The sequence below is a fragment of the Notamacropus eugenii genome, chromosome 3, assembly GCF_028372415.1.
Source record: "Notamacropus eugenii isolate mMacEug1 chromosome 3, mMacEug1.pri_v2, whole genome shotgun sequence".
Classification (NCBI taxonomy): Eukaryota; Metazoa; Chordata; class Mammalia; order Diprotodontia; family Macropodidae; genus Notamacropus; species Notamacropus eugenii.
Genome location: NC_092874.1, coordinates 470,132,071 through 470,158,268, shown reverse-complemented (window position 1 = coordinate 470,158,268; position 26,198 = coordinate 470,132,071). Strand labels below are relative to the sequence as shown.

General features: G+C 41.7%; 1 protein-coding gene across 6 annotated transcripts in view; it reads left to right on the top strand.

Annotated features, from left to right (window-relative positions):
• The window catches only part of BBS9 (Bardet-Biedl syndrome 9), a 655,958-nt gene that overhangs the window by 148,123 nt on the left and 481,637 nt on the right, over positions 1 to 26,198 (top strand). For all 6 annotated transcript variants that reach the window (XR_011964809.1, XM_072598867.1, XM_072598868.1 and 3 more), the window contains 4 exons: positions 5,633 to 5,773; positions 8,637 to 8,732; positions 18,026 to 18,198; positions 24,353 to 24,505. Coding sequence is in view for 5 of the 6 variants with exons in the window: in XM_072598867.1 (XP_072454968.1) it covers positions 5,633 to 5,773; positions 8,637 to 8,732; positions 18,026 to 18,198; positions 24,353 to 24,505 (563 nt within the window). In the remaining variant the exon portion in view is untranslated. The remainder of the gene's footprint in view (positions 1 to 5,632; positions 5,774 to 8,636; positions 8,733 to 18,025; positions 18,199 to 24,352; positions 24,506 to 26,198) is intronic.

Below are 26,198 nucleotides of genomic sequence, written 5' to 3'. Positions count from 1 at the left end.
TCAGAGTTTGATTGCCCTTCTGTAAACGTCAGTCCCTTCCAGAGTGAACGTTCGCTGACTTTGCATCAATAGAGTCTGGTTTAACGAGATTTTACAGATGTAGTCCCTTCTGGCACTTAAGGATGAATTGTTTTCTCTGTGTAATGTAGTGAATATTCTCCATCTTGCTGCTCCACTCCCCTTTTCATTTCTAATTAGTACTTTTATAAAGAGAAGCAACAAAGGAGAGAGCGGAACTCTGTCGCTTGGGATTATTGGTTAACTGAACAAAGTAGTAGGGTGGGGCTGAAACTAATCCCTGAGGTGAGGGCCCTGGGTTGTTTGGCCATAGTTTCTGCATTAGAGTTGTAAATGTTGTGTCTGTGGGGCAGTCTGAGTTTAGCTTGTCTCTCTAAACTGATAAATATTAGATTTGTTTTGTGCACAAGATAATTTAATTTACTGTCTTGTGTTTCCTTTTCTCCACCTTCTGCCTCTGATTATAGACCTCAATCCGGATGGTAAGTGAAAGGAAACTTTTAAAGAAGTGAATGTCACAATAGACACTTGGTTGGGTAACAGACGTAATAGTGTGCTATCAGTACACATGGAGTGACTGTAGCTTGTAACTTTATACTTCTTGAGGATGATGCTTTGCCTCGATTCTTCTGGGCACAGGATTATAGACGGTGGGAAAGAATGGGGCCAGAAATTTGAGATGAGAGTCATCTTAGGAAAAAAAAAAAAGAAAGAACTCAATTATTGCTTTCTGAAAAAAGTAAAACAAAAATTTTGAAAATTGTAAAAATTTATCCATGTGGATTTTTTGCCTGGACCATTGTTGACTTTGCTGTATTTAGGAAAGTAGTTATTGGAAATGGAATTCTCAGGCATTTCCTGTGGACATCTCTGTCTTAGTCTTACCTTCCATAGACTCAGGCTTACTGCACTCCTGTGTTCTCTGGGCCTCATCGCTCCCCTGCCATCACTTCAACTGGCTGCAGAAGCTTCCTCTGAAGGTCATGCCGTCCCAGATCCTCTAGAGCCAGAGGTGGGGAGCATCTGGACTTCGAGGCAGCATGTGGAATTGAAGAGCACAGATTTGCTACCCCTGCTCTAGAGTTTGGGGGTCTTTCTGAAATTTAGACTCCTTGACTTTTAAAATTCATATTTAAAGGATGTATTTCTTAGTGTCAGGCAGCCTTTAAAACAGAAGCGCTCCGAGCTCCATTGTCCCAAAACAGGCCTCGAATGTCGCTTATACGTTTCTTATTTTACAGTTTTTTTTATTGAAGGATGCATTTCTCTCACTGCGTAGATTCAGCTCTGCTAGTGATGGGATGACGGTGTTGGGCAGTCATGACTTAGGGAATCAGCGCCTGGGAAATGCCCTTTTGTGAATATCAGTGGGATTGTACACGGAGGCTGCTTGCCGTTCTGGACTCCGGTCGTGGGATTAGATCCAAAGCAGCCAAGTTTATGTGAAGAACATCATGGCTGAGCAAAGCTAAATACCACCATCTCCTTCGGTCCTTATCGCCAGCTAGTTTAGAAACATAATTAAATTTTGGGGAGTAAAGTTGAAGTGCTCTCGACAGCCGAGATGATGGGCAGTAAGAAGCTGTTTATTCATGTATTTGCATCTACCCAGGGTCTTGTGTTTCAAAGACTGAACCCTGTTAGAGGCTGATCTATTCAGCCTGAGAGAGAGCCAAGTAATCCTACTTTGATGGGAGGGAGAAGAGAATGTAGCTGAGGCTTTAAGTTGTCTCATAAGACTTATCTGCCATTTTGGGGGCATTAACATTATATAATGTGGACAGTGTAAAACATGACTGTGGATGAAGTACAGCGCACCATGAGGAAATGCAGAGGTGGCACAGATTCTGGCTTCCAGACCGTGCCCTTGCAGCTTGGCATCTTTTGTTTTCAGTTCAGAATTCCTCCACCTGGCCCCTCTAAGTGGCGTTTGAAGGTATACAAACATATATCGATATCTACATACTCATATTCAGATCCCTGCATATGGTACACAATGCACATGTAGAATAATGTATATGTGAATATATGTAATAATGTAATGTATCTGGCATTAGATATATTATATACATTTATATACATATATGCATATATATGGAGATAGGAAGACATAGATATCTGAACTGAGAGATGCATTTATCTCTCAATTAAGACATAGGGCTATAGCACCCATGCACATCCCTGCCTTCAAACATATATATGCAGGTGTATACGTAAATGAATACATGTAAATGTGTAGAACTGATATATCATATGTAAATGTGTTACAAGTTTATATTGTAATATGCAATATTAATACATAATTGATTATGTATCTTATGGGACTCCAACTTATTTCAAATGCTAGGTCCAAATCTCTTATGTATACTACATTTGTTTTACATGTATATATATATATAGTATACAGTTTACATATACATACATACACACACATATATGTATGTATGTATATGTGTGTGTGTGTGTGTGTGTCTCTCTCTTTTCCTGTCCATATTCTCCCTTGCAGTTACATATATTTTTCTACAGTTTTTGGATTGGCTTCCTGTTTGACAGTATTATTGGGCTTAAGGGTGTGACAGATATAATTAATATTTTGGAAAAAGCATTCTGTCTGAAGATAATTTTGATGTTCATTTTCCCACTAAGTGTTAAATAAGTGAATGGTGATACAAACTATGCTTGTCCATTCATTCTTGGAAGAAAACTGTTGGGGTGCCCAGCTGTGATGATGTGAAAGGGGAGGTTAAGTGCTAAGCACAATGAAGTTTCTTGGGAAAAGTCTCTGGCTGAGAAAATGAATTGAATCCATATTTTCTCAGACTACTTTAAGAAACTTGGCCACACCAATTTAAAAAAAAATTTTAAATCACATGTGGAATAGAGAGAAGAAACACTTAATTCAAGAAAAAACAAATACCAGCCTGGCCATTTCCATTAAGATGAAAACCACCATGATAACTGCTTTCAAAAGGTTCTATTACATTCGGTTTGCCTTATGTTTGGGCCTTTCTATTGAGAAGAACCAAAGTTTCTGGGTTCTAGGTTCTATTAGAAGACAGAAAAGGATCAAAATGTTGACAACAAACTTTAATGTTAACATTTCCATCACAAGAAAATAGATTTTTGTGAAGTGTCGGGATCAATAGAGATTTTACCCAAAGGGATTTGAATCTAGAGTTGAGATGCTTTGGAGTCCTATAAGGTCCCATAAATCAATCATTCAGTGATCCTCCAGTATGTATGTGCCAGGCCCTTTGCCCACTGCTTTGGCTACAAGGACAAAATGAACCAACTTCTTCCCTTCTGGAGCTTCCACTCCATTGGACCATGCTGCTTCCTGAAATGTTGTCTGGAAGCTGGAATTTCCACATGAGCTTCATGTGGCCAAAATTGACTGACTTTTTTGCTGGCATAATCAAAAAACTAAGCCAACAGATACACACAACCATTTAATTAATTATTAGCCTTTTAATTTAAAAGGGTAATATTTTAAAACTGTATTTCATTTAGACCAGCAATCTGAGAGTAGGAAGAAATTTTGGGGGAAAATTTTGGGGGAATCCTTCGCTTCCTGAATAATTGAAAACCTTTGAGGCAATAAAATTTTCTCCTTGAGAACAGAGACTGTATTTCTTGTTTACTAACCCCAGAGCTTAGTTAGAATTGAGGTTTAATAAGTTGTTGATCATTGATTAATCATTTTCCCTCATGTGTGATCATTGGATCATTAGATCATAGATTTAGAACTGAAAGAGTCTTTGGAGGCCAGCTCCTTCGTTTTTACAGAGGAGGAAATGAAGGCTGAGGGAGGGCAGTGGCTTGCCCAGGGTCAAACAGCTGGTATTGGAGGCAGGCTAGGGACCTTGAGCTATATCATAGATCACATAGGATTTCACTATGTCATCACATCATTAATTGGCTCAAACAGCCACTTGACTTGTCCTTGTCTCCTCTTTTTTGGTTTTTTGGTTCTTTAGAATCCATTTCTTTATATTTCTCTACTTACATGCTTCAAGAACCTGTGATTTTATCAGTGTAGATACCAGCACTTAGACAATGACCCCTCTCTCATGTACTAGCTTCTTAGAGGGTTCCTGTGCCTAGATTATCTCTTCCCTGCTTTGGACCCCTCTCACCCTGTCCCCTAGCTGCCAGTGGCCTTGAAATGAGCCTCTCTGAACTTGGCAAAGCCGATCTTTGGACAGCAGCCTCCCCCTGGAGTCATACTCCAAGCTCATGCTGCCTTGATGTGGCTTTGTAGAACTGGTGATCCAACCATGTTTCGACATCATGCAGCATCAGAGAAGTTCCTTTCTATACCTAGATCTTCTTTCTCTAAAGATTTGGGCTCTCGGGATTTAGATTCCTAACCGTTGAGAGGAGTACAAGGTCTAGCTTCTTGCTTATGTCATTCCCCATTTCTGAACCAAGGATAAAGACAAGTTAAACTTGACCAATCTTATCCTGAGGTGGTCCAGTGGATACAATACAGTGTTGGGCCTGGAGTCAGGAAGATTCATCTTCCTGAGTTCAAATCTGGCCTCAGACACTTACTAGCTGAGTGACCCTGAGCAAGTCACTTAACTATGTTTGCCCCAGTTTCCTCACATGTAAAATGAGCTGGAAAAGGAAATTGCAAATGACTTCATTATCTTTGCCAGGAAACCTTAAAGGGAGTCCTGATGAGTCAGACACAACTGAAAACTGAACGGCGAACAGCCCTAGCCAATTGGATTCTTGTTAATATTTTAATTTTTTCTAGTTTTTGGTCTGAGTACCACTAATCTTAGTCTATGTTTGAATAAGTCTTTAGCAAGCTTTACTCAAATACCCGCAGGAACAGGAATATACACGTACTCCAGAGAAATAGAGGAGTAGATGAATTTATAAACTGTGCAGTAGATCATTATGCAACTTTTTCATTACGATAAGTGCCTTATAAATGCTTCTTGAATGGAACATGACTTAGAAAAGCTGCCCACACCCTGTAGCAAAGCTCCATTCTCCATTTGGAAGAGGAGAATAGACAAAGTAAATGTGGAGGACCCAGTCTTGGTTTCCAATTTGTGTCTTGTGTATTCTGGGATCTGTCTAAGCAAAATTTTACTCTACAGTAAGAAAATTAGGATCTAATTTTGAAAAATTTCTTAATAGTTGGAGATAGGTTTTTAAAATTTCTGAATAGAAGTTTTAGGTGTGGCGACATCCAGTCCTTTGTTGGGGTAGAAAACAGGGGATAACTCTATGTCCTTGGCTCTTTGGTTCTTATTTATTGTGCTTAGGAATTTTCATATTGAGAGCTTCCTTTTGGAAATTTTGTCCCATCAGTGATGGGAAAATGGGGAAATCTGGATTGTGGTGGCCTTGGTGGAATTGACTTGACTGTCTGTTATGTCAGTGCCACTTTTCCTCTGGAGACTGATGACCCTAGTACTGGACAGTGCCAAGATGTTGGCAGGCTGAAAATTCTCAATTAATCATTTGGTATCAATCATTTGGGTCTCCAAAGTGAATACGGCAAAAAATTTCTGTTTCAGAATTCTAGCCTTGGAAAAGCATTGCTTTATACTCAAGAATTTGCTGCCCTGTTTTTTTTTTTTTTCTGATATTTCAGGTATCCCTCGAGTTGTCCAGTGTAAATTCAGACTGCCCCTGAAATTAATATGCTTGTCTCATCAGCCTTCCAAAACAGCAAGTCACAAACTCACAATTGATATGAATAAACCTCCTATCAGCCTTCTCAGCCTCTTCCCAGGTAGGTCTTTGGAACGTGTGTGTGTGTGCGTGTGTAGCATCAGAAATGTTAGGCATTTACAATGGACTCCCTCCATCAGTGACTAATGATGGGGTAATTGTAAGATAATCACCAAGCCAGCACAGAAGAATTTCTGTGGATTCCCCCCCACCCCCTTCATTTTCCCTGGTCAAAGGTGTAGCTTATATCAACAAAGTAGTAACATGTAGCTTTTAAGTTGGATTCAAAATATTTTAATCATTATTTTGCCTCACCACTCAAAAATGAAAACATCAAATGCATCTTTTGAGATGGTAGGATTGCTTTGCCTGGAATGTAAATATTTATTATTCATCTTTATTGTAGGTACATAAAATAAACCCCCTTTCTAAGTATACCCTTCTGCCCCAGGTGAGTAATCCTATAAATAGGTGCTCTTGGGTGTGCTGATGCTTCCAGCATCTGGAACAGGAACATGTTCATTCTTTCACCCCTGTTGTCTGCTGGCGCTTTCTCCTGAGAACTAGGGCAACTCTGGGATGCTCAGCATTGGTTTGTGAGTACGGGGAAGTCTGGCAGACCCCATGAGGTGCCAGGTCTACTTTCCCAGCAACTGAGCACAGCTGGTCCTGGGTCACCTTTGACTGAGTGACAAGGATCTGTAACAGCCCCCACCTCCCAAGCTACCACATGTATCTACTTTTTGGGGGTTGGTGTGGAATTAAAAAAAAAAAAGTCGCTGATTTCATCAACCTTCAGGTATCCCCTTCATAAACTCAGCATTGCTGCCTCTGAAATGTAGCCTCATCCTGGCATGTGGGTAGGATTCAAAATGCAAAGTTATTTCATTACAAGGTTTTAGAAATATTTGTGGTGAGTTGAAATTTGTGTAATTAACTACTCAAGAGTACTTAGACGTTAGTTTTGATTGTTTTGCAGGTGTTTTCATAACTCTTATTTTTAAAAAAAAAACTACATTAACTTACAAATGTCTCCAAACTTAGCACCATCCATTAAGAAGGTTTTATTTTTGGACTTCGGTTTCTTTTGGGGGAAAGAGGAGGTGTTTATCTTTGCATGATTTGCTTTTCAAAGCTTTTGTTTACTCTCTTTTCAAATAACTTGAGCCAAAATTGAGACTCTTCACCAAAAGTGTATTTGTGGAATTAATTTGAAAGAGTGATGGCTGTCCTCTGTATTCATCATTTATCATTAACAATGAGTCTCTTGTACAGCCAGTCACTGTCTTCCCTTGGAAGTAGAATTGGAAATTGAGCTGAATGAGATGTTGGAATTTGTTGGATGCTCAGATGATTTGCTTTGGCCCTGTGTCTTATTCCTAGAGGCTTGACAATTATATTTTAAAGTGATGAGATGCAGTGAATGGTTGACTCAAAATACCTGTCCTTGAAGAGGAGGTGATGTTGTAAAATAGGCTCCACCTTTCAAGTTGAGTCCACCTGACATGTTAAGGAAAACTTTAATGACTCATTGTTTTCTGAGGAATAGAAGTATAAAGCATTCTGGGTCAAACCGAGGTATCCTGGCTGCTTAGTCAGTGTGGAACCTGGATAGATCTGACCCGTTCTCCCAGATTTGTACATATGTAGCCCAACCAACCTGTTGGCGATGGAGCTTGACTTGATTTCTGTAGCAAACACACATGCATGTGCATCTCCTGAGACCTCTGCAGTCTCAGTATTTATGGGATTGTAACTGCTTAGAGTATATAACTGTGAGAAAAATCCAGGGTACCAACTCATCAGAGGACAGGGATAAGAGGTCCTGAGCAGAAAGATCCTTGCCGTTGGCAAGCAGAGGTGTCTTGGAGTTCCCTTTAGATGAATCTGAACTGATTGGATAAATTCCCCTGCTTTACTCAATGCCCTAATTTGGGCAACAGTGACTGATGAACTTCTTGGTGTAGTCTAACTTGAAATATGTTTAATAAATTGAAAAAATTAAACCATATTAAGGAGGTTGAAGCTTTCCCAATTTCTTGCAAAAGACAGAAGCCTGAGAAATATTGGATTCTGTTCTTTAATGTTTAGAAGCTCTTTTCTGAAAGTTGTTGTGATATCAGTTCTGAAGGGGTTTATTTGAATATTTAATATTGATGAACAAAGAATTAGAAATACCATTCCAAATATTTTCCTGGTTCTTGTAAAAGCTGGAGCTCACCATGGTCTTTCTTTCAGTGTTTACATGAATGGATATTGAAGTTGGTTGATTTGAAAAAAATGTGTTGAGCGAGTGCAATAATACCCAATAAAGACCCACTTAAAAATTCAAAAAGTTTCAGTTGGGCACAGGACATATTTAACTCAACGTCTCCTTAGTTCTCTGCTAATGTGGAGAGACTTTTATCTGCAGAGTCTTAAGGTCAGCATTTCTGGTTTTTGCCTAGGGTCAGATCCGTTCCAGGGATGCCTTTTCTAAGGATAGTCTTTCTCAACCATGAGGATAAAGACAACTTTAGTCAACCTGATTTAAGCATAAAATGTTAGAGTAATGAGATCAGTAGAAGGGAACCTTCTCTAAGAAATTGAACTCAATTCAACATGCACTGATGATGTGCCACTATTCATTTATGTGTTATACCTGTGTGCTGGGAATTATAATTGTACCAGGGGATGGAGATAAAGGGAAAAAATGGGTGCTATCCTTATCCTCAAGGAATTTGTATTCTACTGGAAACTAGAAATTAGAAATTAGAATGACCAGCCCCTGACAGATAAGGTGGGATTTCGTAGACCGCACAAAAGACCAACTCAGGTAACTAAGCTTTCCTGAGAAAGTAGCAGAAGACTGGACAGTTTTTCCATTTTTTGAATTGGATTTAACCAGCATTAAAATACCTCTCCATGCCCTCTTTTACTTCTAGACTTTACTAGTCAGTCCGATGACGATCAGGTGAACGTACTTGGATTTCGCTTCATAACCGGCTCCCGAGTCACCCTCCTTGCATCAAAGACCTCCCGTGAGTAAAGCTCAATTGTTGCTATTTGAATCTGGCAAATGAAGGGTCTTGACATGCTTTGTGGATAATCTGTGGCAGAAGGTGATCTAAAGGAGGGAGCATGGTGTCATAGAAAAGGTGGTGACTCTGGAACCAGATGCCATGGGGTCACATCCTGGATCTGTTGTTGACTTTGTGTGTGGCAAGACAATTGACTTCAGTTTCCTTATCTTTAAAAGGAAAGTTGTGATAGGCAGAATGCCCTTTCCTGGCCATCTCCCACCCCTCAGTTGAGGGAACGGAATAGGAAGGTCCTTGAGGACAGGGGCTTTTGTTGCTTATTTGTATCCTTAGTACTTGGTACCTGGTTAGTGCTTAATAATTGCTCATGTATTCATTCATCTCTAGTGTCTCTTCCAACTCTGAATCCACTAGAGAGTGAGTGGGAGAGCCTGAGATAAAGCCCAGTCTCCATAGAGCTCAAAGGTGGGGAAAATGTGTCATAGTATTCAGCGATTTTCAAGTGTCCCAGTCCCTCAGAGAGGCCTCACCCAAAGCCGAGGCTACATGTGGTTTCCAAGAAAAGACATGCTGAGGTCCAGAGGAGTTTGGTGAATGCTGTGTTGGCTCAATTCCTTTTATGGCTTTCCTTCCCTTAGTGCCATTCTCCTCTTCTTTGGGCTGATGGCATCCTTTGTGTCCACTCAGTGTCCTGTTGAAAGCTTTTTAAAAAATGGGACAAGGTGGGTTCCTGATTCTGTCTGCACTCTTTATTTCACTTGGTAATGCTTTATACAAGATCTTTACTTGAGAGTGAAGAAAGCAAAGAGAAAAGTAGTTTGTACCTTGTATGGATGGAGATTAATTGACTGAATTCTATTTATTATTTTATTTTACTGGGATAAAAGAAAATTAAAATGGTTTCTAGGACATTTGTATTTCCATGGACATTGTCTTCATTGGACTGATCATCTAGGTATTTGGAACATTCAAACAATTGACTACTCTTAATTTCCTCCCCATATGTATAGAATACCCTAATAGAGTTTTAGTGTATGTGATCAAGCTGAAGGATGAGAAAGCATTCCTCTTTTTTTAAATTAATTTTATTTATTTTCAGTGTTCTACAATCACTATCATATAACTTAGATTTTTTTCCCCTCCCTCCCCCCTCCCTCCTTGAGACAGCATACAATTTTATATAGGTTCTACACATACTTTCCTATTAAATACATTTTCACTATAGTCATGCTGTGTAGAAGAATTAAAATGAATGGGAGAAACAACAAACCAAAACGTAATACAAAAGAAAATGATCTGCTACATTCTGCAATTGAATTCCATAGTTCTTTCTCTGAATGTGGAAGGCATTTTGCCTTAAAAGACCATTGGAAATTTTTTTAAGTCCTTGCATTGTGATGAAGTTCCAGGTCTACCAGAAAAAACTCTCACACACTGTGGTCGTTGCTGTGCACAAAGTTTCTCCTGGTTCTGCTCCTTTCACTCAGTATCAGATCATATAAGTCCTTCCAGGCCTCTCTGAAGTCTTCCTGTTCATCATTTCTTATGGCACAATAGTACTCCATTATATTCATATACCATAATTTATTCAGCCATTCCCCAATTGATGGGCATCCCCTTGATTTCCAGTTTTTGGCCGCCACAAAGAGAGCTGCTATAGATACTTTTGTACATGTGGGACCCTTTCCCATTTTTATGATCTCTTGGGAGATTCAGTCCTAAAAGCGATATTGCTGGGTCAAAGAGTATGCACGTTTTTGTAGCCCTTTGGGCATAGTTCCAAACTGCTCTCCAGAATGGTTGGTTGAGCTCACAGCTCCACCAGCAATGAACTAGTGTTCCAACTCTCCCACACCTTCTCCAACATCTATCATCTTCCTGTTTTGTCATGTTAGCCAATCTGATAGGTGTGATATGGTACCTCAGAGTTGTTTTGATTTGCATCTCTCTAATCAATTGTGATTTAGAGCATTTTTTCATATGACTATAGATATCTTTAATTTCTTCCTCTGAAAACTGCCTGTTCATATCCTTTGACCATTTATCAATTGGGGAATGACTTATATTTTTGTACATTTGACTCAATTCTCTATATATTTTAGAAATGAGGCCTTTATCACAGACTGCAAAAATTCTTTCCCAGTTTTCTGTTTCCCTTCTAATCTTGATTGCATTGGGTTTGGTTGTGCAAAAACTTTTCAGTTTAATGTAACCAAAATTGTCCATTTTGCACTTCATAATGCTTTCTATCTCTTGTTTAGTCAAAAATTTATCCATTCTCCATAAATCTGACAAATACACTATTCCTTGCTCCACCAATTTGTCCATAGTATTAATCTTTATACCTAGATCATGTACCCATTTGGACTTCATTCTTGAGTATGGTGTTAGGCATGGGTCTATGCCTAGTTTCCACCACACTGTTAACCAGTTTTCCTAGCAATTTTTGTCAAACAGTGAGTTCTTATCCCAGAAGCTGGAGTTCTTGCGTTTATCAAACAGTAGATTGCTGTATTCATTGCCTACTGTGTCTTGAGTACCAGCCTATTGCACTTGTCTACCCCTCTGTTTCTTAGCCACTACCAAGTGGTTTTGATAATTGCTGCTTTATAATGCAATTTGAGATCTGGTAGCGCTCGGCCACCTTCCCTAGCATTTCTTTTCATTAGTCCCCTTGATATTCTGGACCTTTTGTTCTTCCAGATGAATTTTGATATTATTTTTTCCAGCTCTAGTAATTATCTGATAGTTTAATTGATATTGAATTGATATTTAATTAATTTGGTATTTAAATTGGTATTTAATTGGTACTGAATAAGTAAATTAATTTAGGTAGAATTGTCATTTTTATTATATTGGCTCAGCCTAGCATTCCTCTTTATAAGAGCAACTTCGCCTCATCCAAGGGAATCATCCTAATCTTACATACCTCAGTCCTGACATTATTTCTTTAATGCAAATTTTTTAAAAAATATAACATACTATATGTGGGATCATTGGAAGTGAGCAGTTAGGTAGCACAGTGGATAAAGGACCAGGGCTGGAGTCTGGAAGACTCATCTTCCTGAGTTCAAATCCATCCTCAGACACTAGCTTTGTGACCCTGGGCAAGTCCCTTAACCCTCTTTGCCTCAGTGTCCTCATCTGTAAAATGAGATGGAGAAGGAAATGGCAACTACTCTAGTATCATTGCCAAGAAAATCCCAAATGGGGTCATGAAGAGTTGGACATGCCTGAAAAATGACCCAGTGACAACAAGGGGCCATGGGCAGTGAGATTAACTTGGGTTTTCTATTGATCAATTTCTGTCTCCTCTTCTAAAAATAAAATTCAGTTTTATAGAAACTTTCTAACAGACCTATTTCTGCCTCTTGAAAAGTCCTTCCTCTAAACTCTAGAATATCAATCTAGAGGGACTCAAAATATGCAAAGAAAGCAGGATCTTTTACATAAGAAACATTCAAGTCCTTTATAAGTATATCACAGAAGCTTGGTGCCTGGGGATTGGTGGATCCTAAAAGTCATCTGCTTCTAAAATCAAGCTTGATATTTAGGCCGAGCTACAAGGGAGACATATGGCAATTTTGGTTCAGTTTCCTGATTCTCAAGCTGCCTACTGGTAACACTGTGCAAGATTATTGTCTGAGGTATCATATCATTAAGGGAGCCAGATAGCTTTTTATTGCCAGCAAGTGATAGACTTTCTAATTTAATTGGAGCTTCTTACATGAATGTGAAAGAAAAGGAGAGAGACAGAAGCATTGAGATCATGTCTTTTTAGCCAGCAGGCTGCATCAGCCAAATTCCTCAAACCTTGTGTGTTATTCCCAAGATGAAGAAGCAAAGTCTGGCCTCAGCATCCTCCAGCTCAACAAACTTGGTGACTCCCTGTTGTTTTGAAAATAAAAAAACCAGCCTCTTCAGCCAGGCATCGAAGGGTGCGAACTATGTTTCCATTTTTATTTCTCTTTGCTCCCCTTTTCATCTTCTGCATTCCAGCCAAACTGTAGCTATTCCCCAGACTCTTCCCACTGGGCCATCTCCTGTCCTTGGAGTAGGTGCCTCCTGAATCCTTACTGTATCCTTCCTGTAATGCCACCTCTGAGCAGAGAAGGCTGGAGGTTGTACTTGTAGAGACAGCTTGTGGTGGTGCGAGGAGCCCTGGGACTGGAGCACAGAGACCTTGTTTCAGATCTGGCCTGGGGGAGTCATGGTTTCCAAGAAACTTGGTTTCCATATTTCTGAAATGGGGACAGTGATGGCTAGTGGGCCTCCCTTAAAGAAGGGTTGTTTTAAGGCTTAAGTCACTTTTGTCGAGTGCTTTGTAAGCAGTAAATCACTAGATGAATACCAGATATCGTTGCCGTTATTATTACTTGTTGTAATTTTAACATCGAGAAATAAACATGAAACAAAACAATTTATTTGTCAGACAATAAAGAGAAAGATGTGTTGTCCATTTCTACCTGGGAAAGAAAGGAGGAAGGGAGCGAAGGAAGGAGTGAAGGAAGGAAGAAAGCACTAACTTACAAGTGTTTATGGACTTGCTCCCTGGCTCTGGGCTGTAGAATCTCATTGGATTCTTACAACAACACAGAGAGGTGGCTGCTTTTATCTCCATTTTACATTGGAGGAGTCTGAAGCCTAGTTAAGTGACATGTCCAGGATGGGTGAGAGAGGGTCCTGTGGAAGAACAGGGCGATGGCCACTGAACTGAGGCCAGGTCATGTATAGCCTTGAACTCCAAACAAAGGAGTTGAGATTTAGACCTCAAGGCATAAGAATTCACTGGAGCTGATTGACAGAGTCAGATTCACCCCTGCTTTGGGAAGATCGCTTTGGCAGCTGAGTGGAAAGAGACTGGAGGCAGGGAGACTGATGTGGGGGCTGCACAGTCATTGGGGCAAAAGGTTCTGAATTTGGGTGGTTGTGTGAGTGAAGAGAAGGGGACAAGATGGATAGAAGGGGTCCTGTGGAGCAGAAATGGCCAGATTTGGCAGGTGGCTAGGTAATGAGGTGTGTGGTAGGTGTGTGTATATGTGTGTAGGATATGTGTAGATATGAGGGGTGTGTGTGTGTGTGTATGTTGTGTGTGTGTATGGTGTGTGTGTGTATAGGGTATGTGTGTGTATGGTGTATGTGTGTATGGGGTGTGTGTGTGTGTGGTGTGTGTGTGTATGTATGTGTGTGTAAAGCTCTGTTGGGCAAAAGAAGAGAGTGAGGAAAGGGAGGCCTGTCAGGGTGTGGTGGTGGCCAGTGGGCAGAGGAATGACAGGAGAGGAAAAGTGGTACCACTGAGCTCTAATCTGGCTTCCATTTTCTCTGCCAATGAGGGCGATTGTGGGAGTGGAGAGAATAAGAGTGACCAGGAAGGATTGCCCAGATCAGTGAGCTCCTCTCCATTCTGGTTCCGTCAGGCCACTGGGTCCTGATCAGCCTCCGCCCAGGTGACAGGACTGTTGGGGCCCCTGTAGTGACCTTTGGAATCACATGGATGATGGGAGAAGGGCTGCTGGGCCGCAGAAAGGTAAATGCTGGAGCTTACTCAAAAGGAGGTTCGTGAAGTTGAAGATTTTCTAGAAGGCATGGGATGTGGGCACCAAGAAGAGGAGAGGACATGACAGTCCCAAAGAACCACACTCAGTCCTTGAAGAATGGCCCTACACACCAGAAACTCTCTGCCTCTTGTCTGAACACAGTGGCTTGACTGGTAGATTGGGGGATGCTCCATGGAGAGTGGACCCGACCTTGCCTGGCCCTGGTGTAGACAGTGACAATGTATAGTCAGGTTGGAAAAGTGAGATAGTGCCCAGTTGTGGAGGGTCACGAGTGGCAAGAGCAGAAAGGACTTCCTTTGTCAGGCAGTGGGGAGGTATAGATGGTTTGGGGGAGGGAGAAGGAACAAAGGGGATTAGCTGTCCAGCAATGAGTACAGTGGCCTGAGGGAGAAACAGGGAGGTCCTTTTTAATATTACATTAACATTTATTGCTATATATGAATAGTATATGAGGGTTTTTATATTAAGATGGTGGTAGTGAGAATGGAAAGGAGATTTTGCTGGGATGCACTTGCTAAGAAGCACTGAATCATTTGATGAGGAGGCAAGGGAAATGGGGCTGTTGGAGCTTATTCTGAATGTTCGTTTCTGAGTGGTGGGGTTGGTGATGCCATTGGCAGAGAGAGAAAAGGCTAGAGGAGGGATCAGTTGGCTTTTGTTTTTATTTAAGATGACAAGTTCAGTTTTGGACCTTTGGGCTTGAGTTGCTGCTGGAACTCTGGGCAGAGGTATACAGTAGGTGTACACGGAAGTTGCCTAGCTTCATCAGGGGCAGGTCATGCCAAGGGTACTAGAAAGGTGGATTTGACATGGTTTACACAGACTTGAAGTGAGCACTTTATGGCATCCCCTGCCCCTCAGTAATCCCCAGTGGCCTCCTCCTACCTACAGGATCAACTATCACATCCCCTGTGTGGCATTTAAGACCTTTTTCCTCCTTTTCCTGCCTTTGTCCATTGGACTCTTCCATGTACTGTGAAGTACAGTGCCTACGCCCACTTGCTGCTCCTCACACATGGCGGCCTGTCTCCTGGTTCTGTGCATTCACACTGGCCATTGCCCTTTCTTGAAAGGCTCTCTGACCTCACTCTCCTCTTCTTAGCTTTCCTGGCTTCCTTCAAGACTTGACTCAAGCCAGGTTTCACCTTTAGCAAGAGGCCTTCCCAGTTCTTCCAGCTGCTCGTGCCTTCCATTTACATTGTGCATGCCATGCAACTCATTACATGTTGTCTCTCCTGTGAAAATGTGGGCTCCTGGAGAAAAGGAACCATGTTTTTGCCTTTGTGACCCCAGCTTTAGGACAGTGCCTGTCATGTAGTAAGCACTTATTCAGTTCTTGTTGACTGACTCATGAGAGACATGGGCTAACTAGAGGTTATATTTAGGTGGGTTGGGAATTGGTTAGATTAATTAAAGAAGACTTGTCAACTTAGAGGTGCAGGCATTGTGGGACTGGAGGTCTGGAGTGGGGCTTCTCACGTATCTGTCCTCAACTTTCTTTTTGTCTTCTTTAAGAATGATTTGAGTGAAGGCACAAGTAGTGTGCTGATGACCTGAACCTTGGGGCTGTTGGATAACAAAGTCATCAGGTCTCAAGGGACCACAAAGCTGATCTGGAGGTTGTAAAATGAAGCTTAATGGAGAACAATGTGACATCCTCTTCTCAGATTTAAGAAATAGAGTTAGTTAGAGACACATACCCTACCATTTGTTTGAAAAGGATCTAGTGGACTTCCAGCCCAACCTGAGTGTGACTTAGGCAAAGTAAAAAAACAGCGTGGAGAGGCATAGGATCTAGAACGCAGATGGTGCCAGCCCTCCTGCCCTCAGCCTCATTCCACCACATCTGCTGTGTTATGTTCAGTTTGGGTGCCACATTTTAGGAATGACTGACAGACTGAATCGTCTCCTAAGGCAGGCCCTTGGAGCCTGCTCAAAGCTGTGCCAGAAAAGAGTCATTTGAAGTCATTGGTGATGTTAGTTTAAGCTGCAGGAGAGTAGACTTAGCAGGCTTCATTTGCTGTCTTTGAGCTGAGGAATGAAGAACACAGATAGTATTTAAGTCTGATCTGGCACCAGTGAGGACCAATTAGGAGTCTGGCTGGATGGGGAGAAAAAGATAGGACAAGATGGTGGCTGTGGGAACGGAAGGGGACAGCCGTGAACTAGAGCATCACAGGAAGAGTCACTAGGCTTTGGTGACTATTTTAACAATTTACTAAAAACTGCCGTGGATGGCATCAAACAGTCAGTGCAGGCCGTGCCCCTTCAGATGAGCATTTTACTCCATTTTTACAAGTACCTTTAGGCTCTGGGTTTGGGAAGTCAGTACATTGAATGGCACATTTTACAGAGATGGAGACACACTTAGAGGTTAGAGTATACTTGCCAAGAGGACACATTTCTATTTCTCAGATGGAATTAATTAATTCAGCAGATACTCACTGGGTGCCCAGAATGTAGGAGGTGCTGTGCTCGACCCCCAGTGGATACTAGTATGACTAGGAAGAGACAATACCTCCCAGTTCTCCAGTTGAGTACTTAATATAAAGTGATCCCACCCTGTCAGCTCTGAGCCCTATCAGGACAGCCAGGACACTGAGGGGATGTTGTTTTGTTGGGACTAAGGCGTGATGGAAGAGAGCTCACGGTTACTTCAGAGGTTCATTCGCTCCCCAAATACTTCTCTTGGGCCTGCGCATCCAGAGCCTCTGGTGCGCTTTGTCCGATGCTCCTAATGGCTGACATTTATGCAGCCCTCTATTGGTTGGGGTGATTCTGTTCCTTCAGCCATGTTGGACTCTTTGGGACCCCGTTTGGGGTTTCCTTGGCAGAGGTCCAGAAGGCGTTTGCTGTTTTCTTCTCCAGCTCAGTTTACAGGGTTAAATGACTTCCCCAGAGTCACACAACTGGTAAGTATCAGAGGTCAGATTGGAATTAGGAAGCTGAGTCTTCTTGACTCCAGGCCTGGCAGTGTCCCCCAATTGCTCATGCAGCACTTTAAGATGTATACAAAACACTTTACACGTATTCTCTTATTTGACCCTCATAGTAGCCCTGAGAGGTAGGTGCTATTATTATTCCCATTTTATGTTTGGGGAAACTGAGGCAAACTGATTTTACACGGTAAGTGTCTGAGGCTGGAATTTTAGGTCCTCCCGACTGAGTCCCAAACTCTCCGCTGTGCCACCTGACTGCTCCATGCTGGTGTGATGAGGCAGAGGACTGCTTCCCTTACCTTTTGGTCCCTCTCTCTATTGGATGAACATGAGTTGGATGCTATCTGTCCTTTCTCTTGAGCTCCAACTTCTAAATTCGTACTGTGTGGCCACATTCAGGTGGTCTTTGAGTTGGGGAGCAGCGTGTCCATGACCATTGGACGCCAGGTGCTTCTGTTGACCCAGATTGTCCCTGGAGCAGGTTTCATTTTTTAGAACATTTCTACAGGTTTACATCAAGGTTGCTTTTATTGGTGTGATCTTGTCCTCAGATGCTCAATGTATGGAAGCCTCCTCTGCCCCTTCTGGTGACTGCCCACCTTTGGGAGCCAGGCTGTGTGGTGAAGGCAGAAAACTCTCATTGTGCAACAGAAATTTTTACATAAAATCAATGGAAATGGGAGATGTTTTGCAAAAAACCTTTTACCTCTGCAGACTGGAGAGCTTTGGCTGGTTTCATTCTGTCCCCCAGTTGATGACTAATGGCACGTCTCTCTTTGGGTGGCTCTCTTGACAGAACGGTATCGGATCCAGAGTGAGCAGTTTGAAGACCTTTGGCTCATTACCAAGGAGCTCACTCTCCGTCTTCAGGAGCATTTTGAGAAGCAGGGAATCAAGGATTTCACTTGCTCTTTCTCAGGGTGTATTCCTCTACAAGAATACTTTGACCTGATTGACCAGCATTTTGAGGTATGTCTAATGATGCATCGTGATGTTCTTTCTATTTAATTCATGAACAGGTGTCTACCTCCCCTCATTTTCAGCAGAGCGACGCCTTAAGTTACCTTTCCTGTGGGAATGGTGTTTTATGCTCATCTTTCCACGGTGTCCTGACTAGTGACCCATATTTATGAGTAGACTAGAACATCAAGTTGGAACTCAAGGAGCAGCCAGGGGGTGCCATAGTGCGCAGAGCACTGAGCCTGGGATAAGGAAGACTCATCTTCTTGAGTTCAAATCTGGCCTCAGACACTTACTAGCTGTGTGACCCTGGACAAGTCACTTAACCCAGTTTGCCTCAGTTTCCTCATCTGTAAGATGAGCCGGAGGAGGCAGTGGCAAAACACTGCAGTATCTCTGTCAAGAAAGCCCCAGGTGGAATCATGGTGAGTTAGACGTGACTGAAAATTGACTCAGCAAAGTTGGAACTGGAACTGGTCCATTATAGGGAGATTGCTTCAAGTCCTGGCCTTTGTATCATAGAACTCTAAGCTAATGACTTGAAATCTGTCTAAAATGTGTGGACTCCAGGTTAAGGACCTTTGGACTAGAGGAAATGTGCCTGATATTTTTGGATAAACAGACCAGAAATTATGTGTGGTCATTAATTCCTGAAAGTAGTCACCGTGGTAGCCTATACTCTTATTCCAAACAGGCTTCCATTACTTGAAATTCTTCTTTTGGCATTACCTTCAGAGCATAAAATACTTTCAAAAGGCAGTTGTAATGTCCTGAGGAATATGGATTTCATTTTGGGGACTGCCTCAGATTCCTTTGGAACCATTACTCCACCTCTGGTATCATATAAAAAATCCTTTGCTTGGCATTCAGAGCTCTTCATGCCCTAGCTCCCTCCTCCCTTTCCAGTCTTCCCACAGCTTACTCCCCAACACACACACTCCTCAATCCAATGACCCTGGCCTCCTCACTGTTCCATGAACAAGACCTTCCACTTCTCAGCCCCCCACTTTCTCTCGGGCTCTCCCCTGTGCCTGGAATGTTCTCCCTCTTCATCTTTGCCTTCTTCTCACTAGAATCCCATCTTCCACAGGAAACCTCTCCCCAGCCTTCTCAGTACTAGTGCCTTCCTTCTGTTAGCTATTTCCTATTGTATTTGTAGATGTAGATCTATCCATATCTGCGTCTGTTTGTCTTGTTCACAAATATTTGTTTGATGTCTCCCTCACTGGATTGTAAGCTCTTTAAGGGCAGGGACTGTCTTTTTCCTCTTCTTGTATCCGCAGAGCTTAGCATAATGCCTGCTACATAGAGTACACTTCATAAACGTTTATGACTAACTTTGACATCTGGTGAGTCATGTAGGGATCAAACTGACTAGTGCTGTTTGGAGAAAAGTGAGATATAATTAAAAGGAAAGAGGTAAATTTTCCTGCTTGGTTTCAAGGGCAGTTCCCAAATGGGGTTTTTGAATATCAGTGTTATTGCATGGAATGTCTAGGCTACTAAGGTGGCCATTTGTAATGTACTTTTTTTTGTAGATCTCAAACTGTGTGTGTTTAAAATCAGTCATGTTAGTTTATGTACATGTTTTATATATTCAAAAATAATTAACTTAATTAAAGTTTTTATACCTTATAAATATATTCTGAATCCAAGGGCAGTATTTATGGTGCATGAAGTAGAATCAGTTCCAAATTACAACAAACATGTTAATATTAAGCTACCTGAGATAAAATGGCCTTGGATTGACCATCCTCTCGTGTATCTTCAATATAAGGCTTTGGACGGTAGTAACTGTCTCCCTTTTGTCTTTTTCTGTCTGGTGTCTGGGCTTGGCTTGTTATAAGTGGTTACTTAATGCTGTTTGGGTGATTGGCTAAATCCGCACATCTTTGGTTCTAAGGATTTGACCAAAAGATGGCACAAAGTTAATCCCCCCAGAATGCGATAGCCAGGAAGTTTTTAAAAAGACATTGCTGTTCACATGCACAAAATAATATCCATATGTGCCATAAAGGTGATGTTTCAGTCGAATTTCTCTTATTTGGTTCTAAGGCATTCAGAATTAGTGTAAGAATTTCTGTACAGAATAAATACATAATTCTGTACAGCGTCAGGTCCTCAGAGAATAAAGAGCTTGAAATAAGACTTCAAAAAGTTAAAGAAAACATTATGAGGAAGGGAAGTTCTGCAAAGATTAGTATATTTTACTTTGGAGGTGTCTGAATTTTTACATGTTAAAGCAGACCAATATGTATGATATATGATATATAAATAATGCCCTATTATAAGTGACATCTTTTCATTCATTTACCTCTTTCAACCTACTTTTGGTGAGATGAACTTGTGATTTCTTTGCTATAGGGTAGAGTGCATGCAAATCCCCGTGCAAATCTGTAATTTATAGTCTAGTCTGTGTCCGGGGAACTTAGAGATCTGGGGACTTGTCCATGATCAGACAGCAGCTGGATATCCACTGTGGTATGGCGTGTTCTCTTTCATGGCATTGTTGTCAGATTACTATATTCCTTCAAACAATTCTGTCATTCAGATTTTATTAACGATAAAAGCTGCTCATCAATCGCCCCCTATGTGGTGAGCACTACAAGTAGCTCTGGAGGAGAGCATCTCCCCTTGGGGAGGCTACCTACTGCACCAGCGTGCTCATAGGGAAAAACTCCCAGCTTTCATTTGGCCGAAGGTGCTTCATTTGCAGTGCTCTCATCTTGTTTCCCTGAATGTGCTTCCTTTTATGTTCTGTGTGTATGTGGTAAGAAAATATTCATGCGCAGTTAAACTATATTAAAGAACACCATTGTCCTTTTCCCCATACTAATGCTGGCCCCCATCTCCCCAATACACAGACACACACATGTACACACACGCACGTGCATGCACACACATACATACACACACATGTACACACACACAAGATCTGTTTCTTTATTTGCTGTTGAGTAACCTCATGCTCTCTCCACCTTCTGCTAATACCATTTAGTCACTGTGGGGAGTTATTGAAATGGAAAGACTTCTTTCTTTACTGCTTTTTCGAAGAAGCAGGTGCCCCCTTCTGCCATTCAGCTTTTCCTCCTCTTGGCTGCATCCTGCAGTGGTTGCATTTCCGCACAGTTGCTCGGTTAATGCATTATTAAGGTACATTGTCTCAGTTCGTAAACGATTTCCTTACAGTTGTTTTGCTGCCCTTGGAAGTTCTTTCAGACCAAAGGCCATCTGGGGCCCTGGAGAGTAACAGCCTCAGGGAATGGGGCAGTCATTTTCTCTGTGGCTTTGTAGCAAGAGAGATGGAAATATTTGCGTACATTAACACACATGCCTTGCTCCTAGTTCTGCCACTGTGGGCCAGACAGAGCAAATGTCATCCTTCTTCCACCTGCTACAACGGCAGGTTCTTGCAGATAGCCATCACATGCCCCACCATATGTCTTTGCTTTTTCTCTTGGCTAAATATTCACTGTTGTTGTTGTTTAGTCTCCTGCTGACCCCGTTTGGGGCTTTCTTGGCAAAGATACTGGGGTGGTTTGCCATTTCCTTCTCTAGCTCATTTCTACAGATGAGGAAACTGAGCTGCCCAGGGTCCCCCAGCTAATAAGTATCTGAGGCCACACTGAACTTAGGAAGATGAGTCTTCCTGCTTCCAGATCTGGCTCTCTCTCTGCTGTGCCCCCTAACTGTGCTCAGTTCTGGGCCCAAGTGCTTGCCCATCTCTATTGACAATCAAAGATATATATTTGAAGTGGCTACCTGTCCAGCCGCATGTAATACTCTGGCCAGTAGGCCTTCTTTGTCCACTTGTCCTTACTCTATGGATCAGTGGCTGGGCAGGTCTCTTTCGAATGACCATCGATGGGAGATGCCTTTTCTTTTTGGGTTTTGGTTAGGGTCTCCTCCTAGCCTTTCAGATGCTTCCCAGGTGGAGTACGTGCATCTACTTTTGTCCCATTTGGTGCTGATGCTCTGTGGATGGTGGCCCAAGATTATCTCCCAGACCATGTCCGTCATGGAATGGGAGAGACCTCCTTTGAAGAGAAGCTTTCAGGCCAGACTTGACTTTATTGAGAAAGACACTAGTTGTACTCAGCACATCATAGACTTGGTCTGATTTATATTCCTTATACCTCAGGCAGTTGTGGTCTGCTGCAGAAAGTCATCAACATACAGCTTCATCACAGACACCATCAGGACATGGCTCATGGGTCATTCTCATGAAGATTATTTTATGGAGTTGAGAAAAGTAGGTAGAGGGATCGTTGTTTGACGTTTAAAGCCCATCACGCCCTGGCTCTGATCTACCATTGTAGACTTCTTATATACATTGTTACCCTTCATGCATTCCATAGTCCAGGCACATAGTAGGCACTTAATATATGCATGTTGATTTGACTTCATGTTAAGAGCCATTGTTTTTCCCTTGCGTAGTATATTGGACACTGAGATAATGGTGTCCAAATGCCTTGGTTTCACTGTTGCCCCAGTGAAGCTAGATTTTGATAGAAACACTGGTAGATCTTGTTAATTCCAAGGATGATGGGGCCCTTTTCCGTGTTTCATCTCTAAAATGCTTCTGGATCAAGTTCTCTTTCTTCAAGGATTTTGCTTTTTCATTAGAAATTCCGTGCTGATCCCCCACTCCACACGTGTGTGTGTGTGTGTGCGTGTGCGTGTGTGCATACTGAACCATGATTTTGTCAGTGTACAAAGAAATTTGAAATTGGTGTAGTAGGGAATACTGCTCCCTTGAGGATTCTTGAGAACAAGGGATGTGATGATGAAATCAGCACTTTAGGAAGACTGCTGTAGCAGATCAGTTAATGAACAGGTGCTCTATGGACGAGAGCCCAGGAGAAGGACTGGGAAGAGGGCGTAGTGCTGGGTGCTTTGCAGTGGTAGCCAGGCAGCTGAGGAGGAAAAGGTGACTTGGAAAGTGAGAGAAGGATGGGGTGAGGTAAGAATTGATTGTATTTGGTAATTAATTAGATATAAAGAGTAAAAGCATTAAAGATAGCCTCACAGTTTCTAGACTGGAACACAAATAGAGCCCTTACTCAGAACATGAAAGATTGTCAGTAAAGGCATTTTGTAGGGAAGATTATAAATTTATTTTGAATATGTTAAATTCAAGATAATGTGAGGCAATATGATGTAGTGTAAATGTTGGATTTGTAGTCAAAGGGCCTGGGTTTGAATGTTGACTGCCTCATACTATTGGAGTGATCTTTTGGGCTTCACTTTTCTCATTTGTAAAATGGAAATATTGGCCTGGATGGTCCTTCCCAGCTTTAAATCATTGATCTTGTCATATTTTCTTGCCAAGAGGATCTATCTTTTGTTCTTGATTTTCTGTTGCTTTTAAAATCAGAATCTTTCCCATATGCTCACTCCCCATCACTCCCTCTGAGATTTCCCTTGTCATTTCTCCTTTCTTCTCACATTAGCTAGGTTGATTTTGTTTGTACAAAAGCTTTTTCTTTTTATATAACAACATGATCTTTCATAATACTCCCCACAATGCTGGTGGTTACAAATTTATTTACTTTCTAGCTGTGAAAAACAGAGTCCTTTACTCCCTCCTAGTTTTATGATGATGTGACTTTATATATGACAAGTCATTTTCATTTTGCTGGTAGAATAATTTGTAGAGAGAGGGTATGTGCATTTTTCCCTGTGCTGTCATGCATCCATTAGTTAAAGCAGGAAATAGATTTTTCAATTTCTAATTGCATTCACAAATATTCTGTAGACATACTGTTGTTTCCCATATATACTCGGCACATTATTTGTGGACATTTTCAGCAGTTGTCTAGACATATTCTGTATACACACATATTTATGGTTGGCTTTGAATTTGGGGGGGTTTCATTCTATTGAATTTACTTTGTGCAATAGTAACAGCCTCCCTTTGGAAACCATTTAACTTCTTTGTATTGTTGGGATTATTTTAATTTTCAATAGTATCTTTTTACTCCTAAGAGAAATGCTTTAAAGGAAGAACAATGGATCTCAGAGTCAATCAGAAGCATTTATGTGGCCCCTACTCTTCGCTAGCTACGAGCTTCGTTAGTGGGCTGGGAGGCCACCTCCAGGTACGGTCACAAAGGATTTTGACTGACCAGTTAATTGGAATCTTGGAAATTTTTAATTATAGCTCCGATTGAATGGAGAAAAAGTCGATGAGCTGTTATCTGAAAGAGCCATCCAGTTCCGAGCCATCGAACGACGCCTGCTGACCAGGTTCAAAGATAAGACGCCTGCCCCTCTCCAGCATCTGGACACCTTGTTAGATGGCACATACAAACAGGTCAGTGCAGCGGGCATCGTCTTTTTTCCAGGATGCGGATGTGATTCCTCATGGGAATTTGCTGCAGGGTGGCCTGTAGGGTCAGAAACATCTTTCTCTGGCTGGAATTCAGAAGCATTTTTGTGGCTTCCCATCACTGTGACCACCATCTTGCTCTTAGAATCGTCAGCATGAGATCTGAGCCCTGAGTTTTATCTTTCCCCAGTGTTTGACTTTATGGAGACAGAAAGTTAGTTGCTGTATCTTCCTTGGTCATTCTTCTTTCCCCTGCCTTCTTGAGGTCTCCAGGTGAGTGTCATAGAGCTCCATTTTGGTCAACATTTTCATGAATGATGTGATTTTGAAATAAGTGGTGGCCTGCTTCTCAGACTTGCTGATGGATGCCTCAAGAATAGGATAATAGATCAAAAAGCCAAACCATGCTTCTTGTGCTGCTTCTCACTTGGAGGGCTGCTTGGTGGTGTTATTTTGCACATCTGACTCCCAGGCAAACAACATGTCACCATCTCTATTACAGGTAAGTATGTTGTCATAGCCTTAAAATTTGCTTCCCCAGAATGTACATTTAAATCAGATGGTACCAGACAGACCAAAGGACTGCAACAGAATTTCCAATTACCCAGCAATGGCGATCTGTCTCCTTTTTCTTTTATTATGGTAACTCTGCTAGGTCTTATTGATTCCAGCTTTTTCTCAGCTAGTGTAACAGTTGTAATCTTGTTGTCTAAATAAGCTCCTAAAAGGTACAATATCATGAATGAACCTGACCTGGTAGCTGAGAGTCAGTCAAGCGAGTTCTCTAATCCCAGAATCCTGTGGCCCAGTGAGGAATATGGGTCTCTGTGGGTGGAAGGGAAGGCGAAATCAGGAACTCTTCTCAACTTGAGCCTCCCTCCTTTCATTGTCACCCCGCTCTGAAGCTGACTCTGTGAATAAGCTTCGTGAGCCCCTGCGTAGAGGAGCTTAGGATGGTCATGTGTCCCAAGCCCAGCAGCTTGTGCAGAGTGTTTTAGGTTCTGGGCTGGTCACTCCCGTCCTCAGGTCAGCAGTACCTGGCACCTGGGTCAGTCATTGGGAATGGTCCTTTCCCAAAGAACTGCTGGATCTTGTCCTTAATCCTACATGCCTTTTGATTAGTACACAGTATCAGTTATGCTTTTAATGGAATTTGATGAGAATTTGACTCCAGGATATCTGGATTATTTACATCAATGAGATCACAGATGCATTGAAGAATGAGGTTCTCTTTAACTTTTCATATTCCTTTTTTTATCTGGTAAGATTTCCTTTCTTATCATTTATGAATTTAAAGTTCATTTTTTGTGTCTTACCAATTTTTTTTTCAATTGACAAGCATGTATTTTTTCTTTCTCCTGCATTGAAAAATGACAAATATTGGGATGGGCTGTAGGAAAATGGGGGCATTAATGACCCATTAATGGTGCTCTGAATTGGTGGGGCCATTCTGAAAAGCACACGAGATTTCTAAGCTGAGCACACGCTTTGATCCAGCAGTGTCACTGCTGGGTCTGCACCTCAAAGAAAGAAGACAAAGGCACTGAAGCGTACTTCACTCGTATATGAAAACAGTTATTTCCAGTAGCACTTTTTGTGGAGCAGGAACTCAGGGGGGGCCTGTTATTGGGGATGAGCGAACGAAGATCAGTGATTTTATGTTTGTCTTTAGTATGTA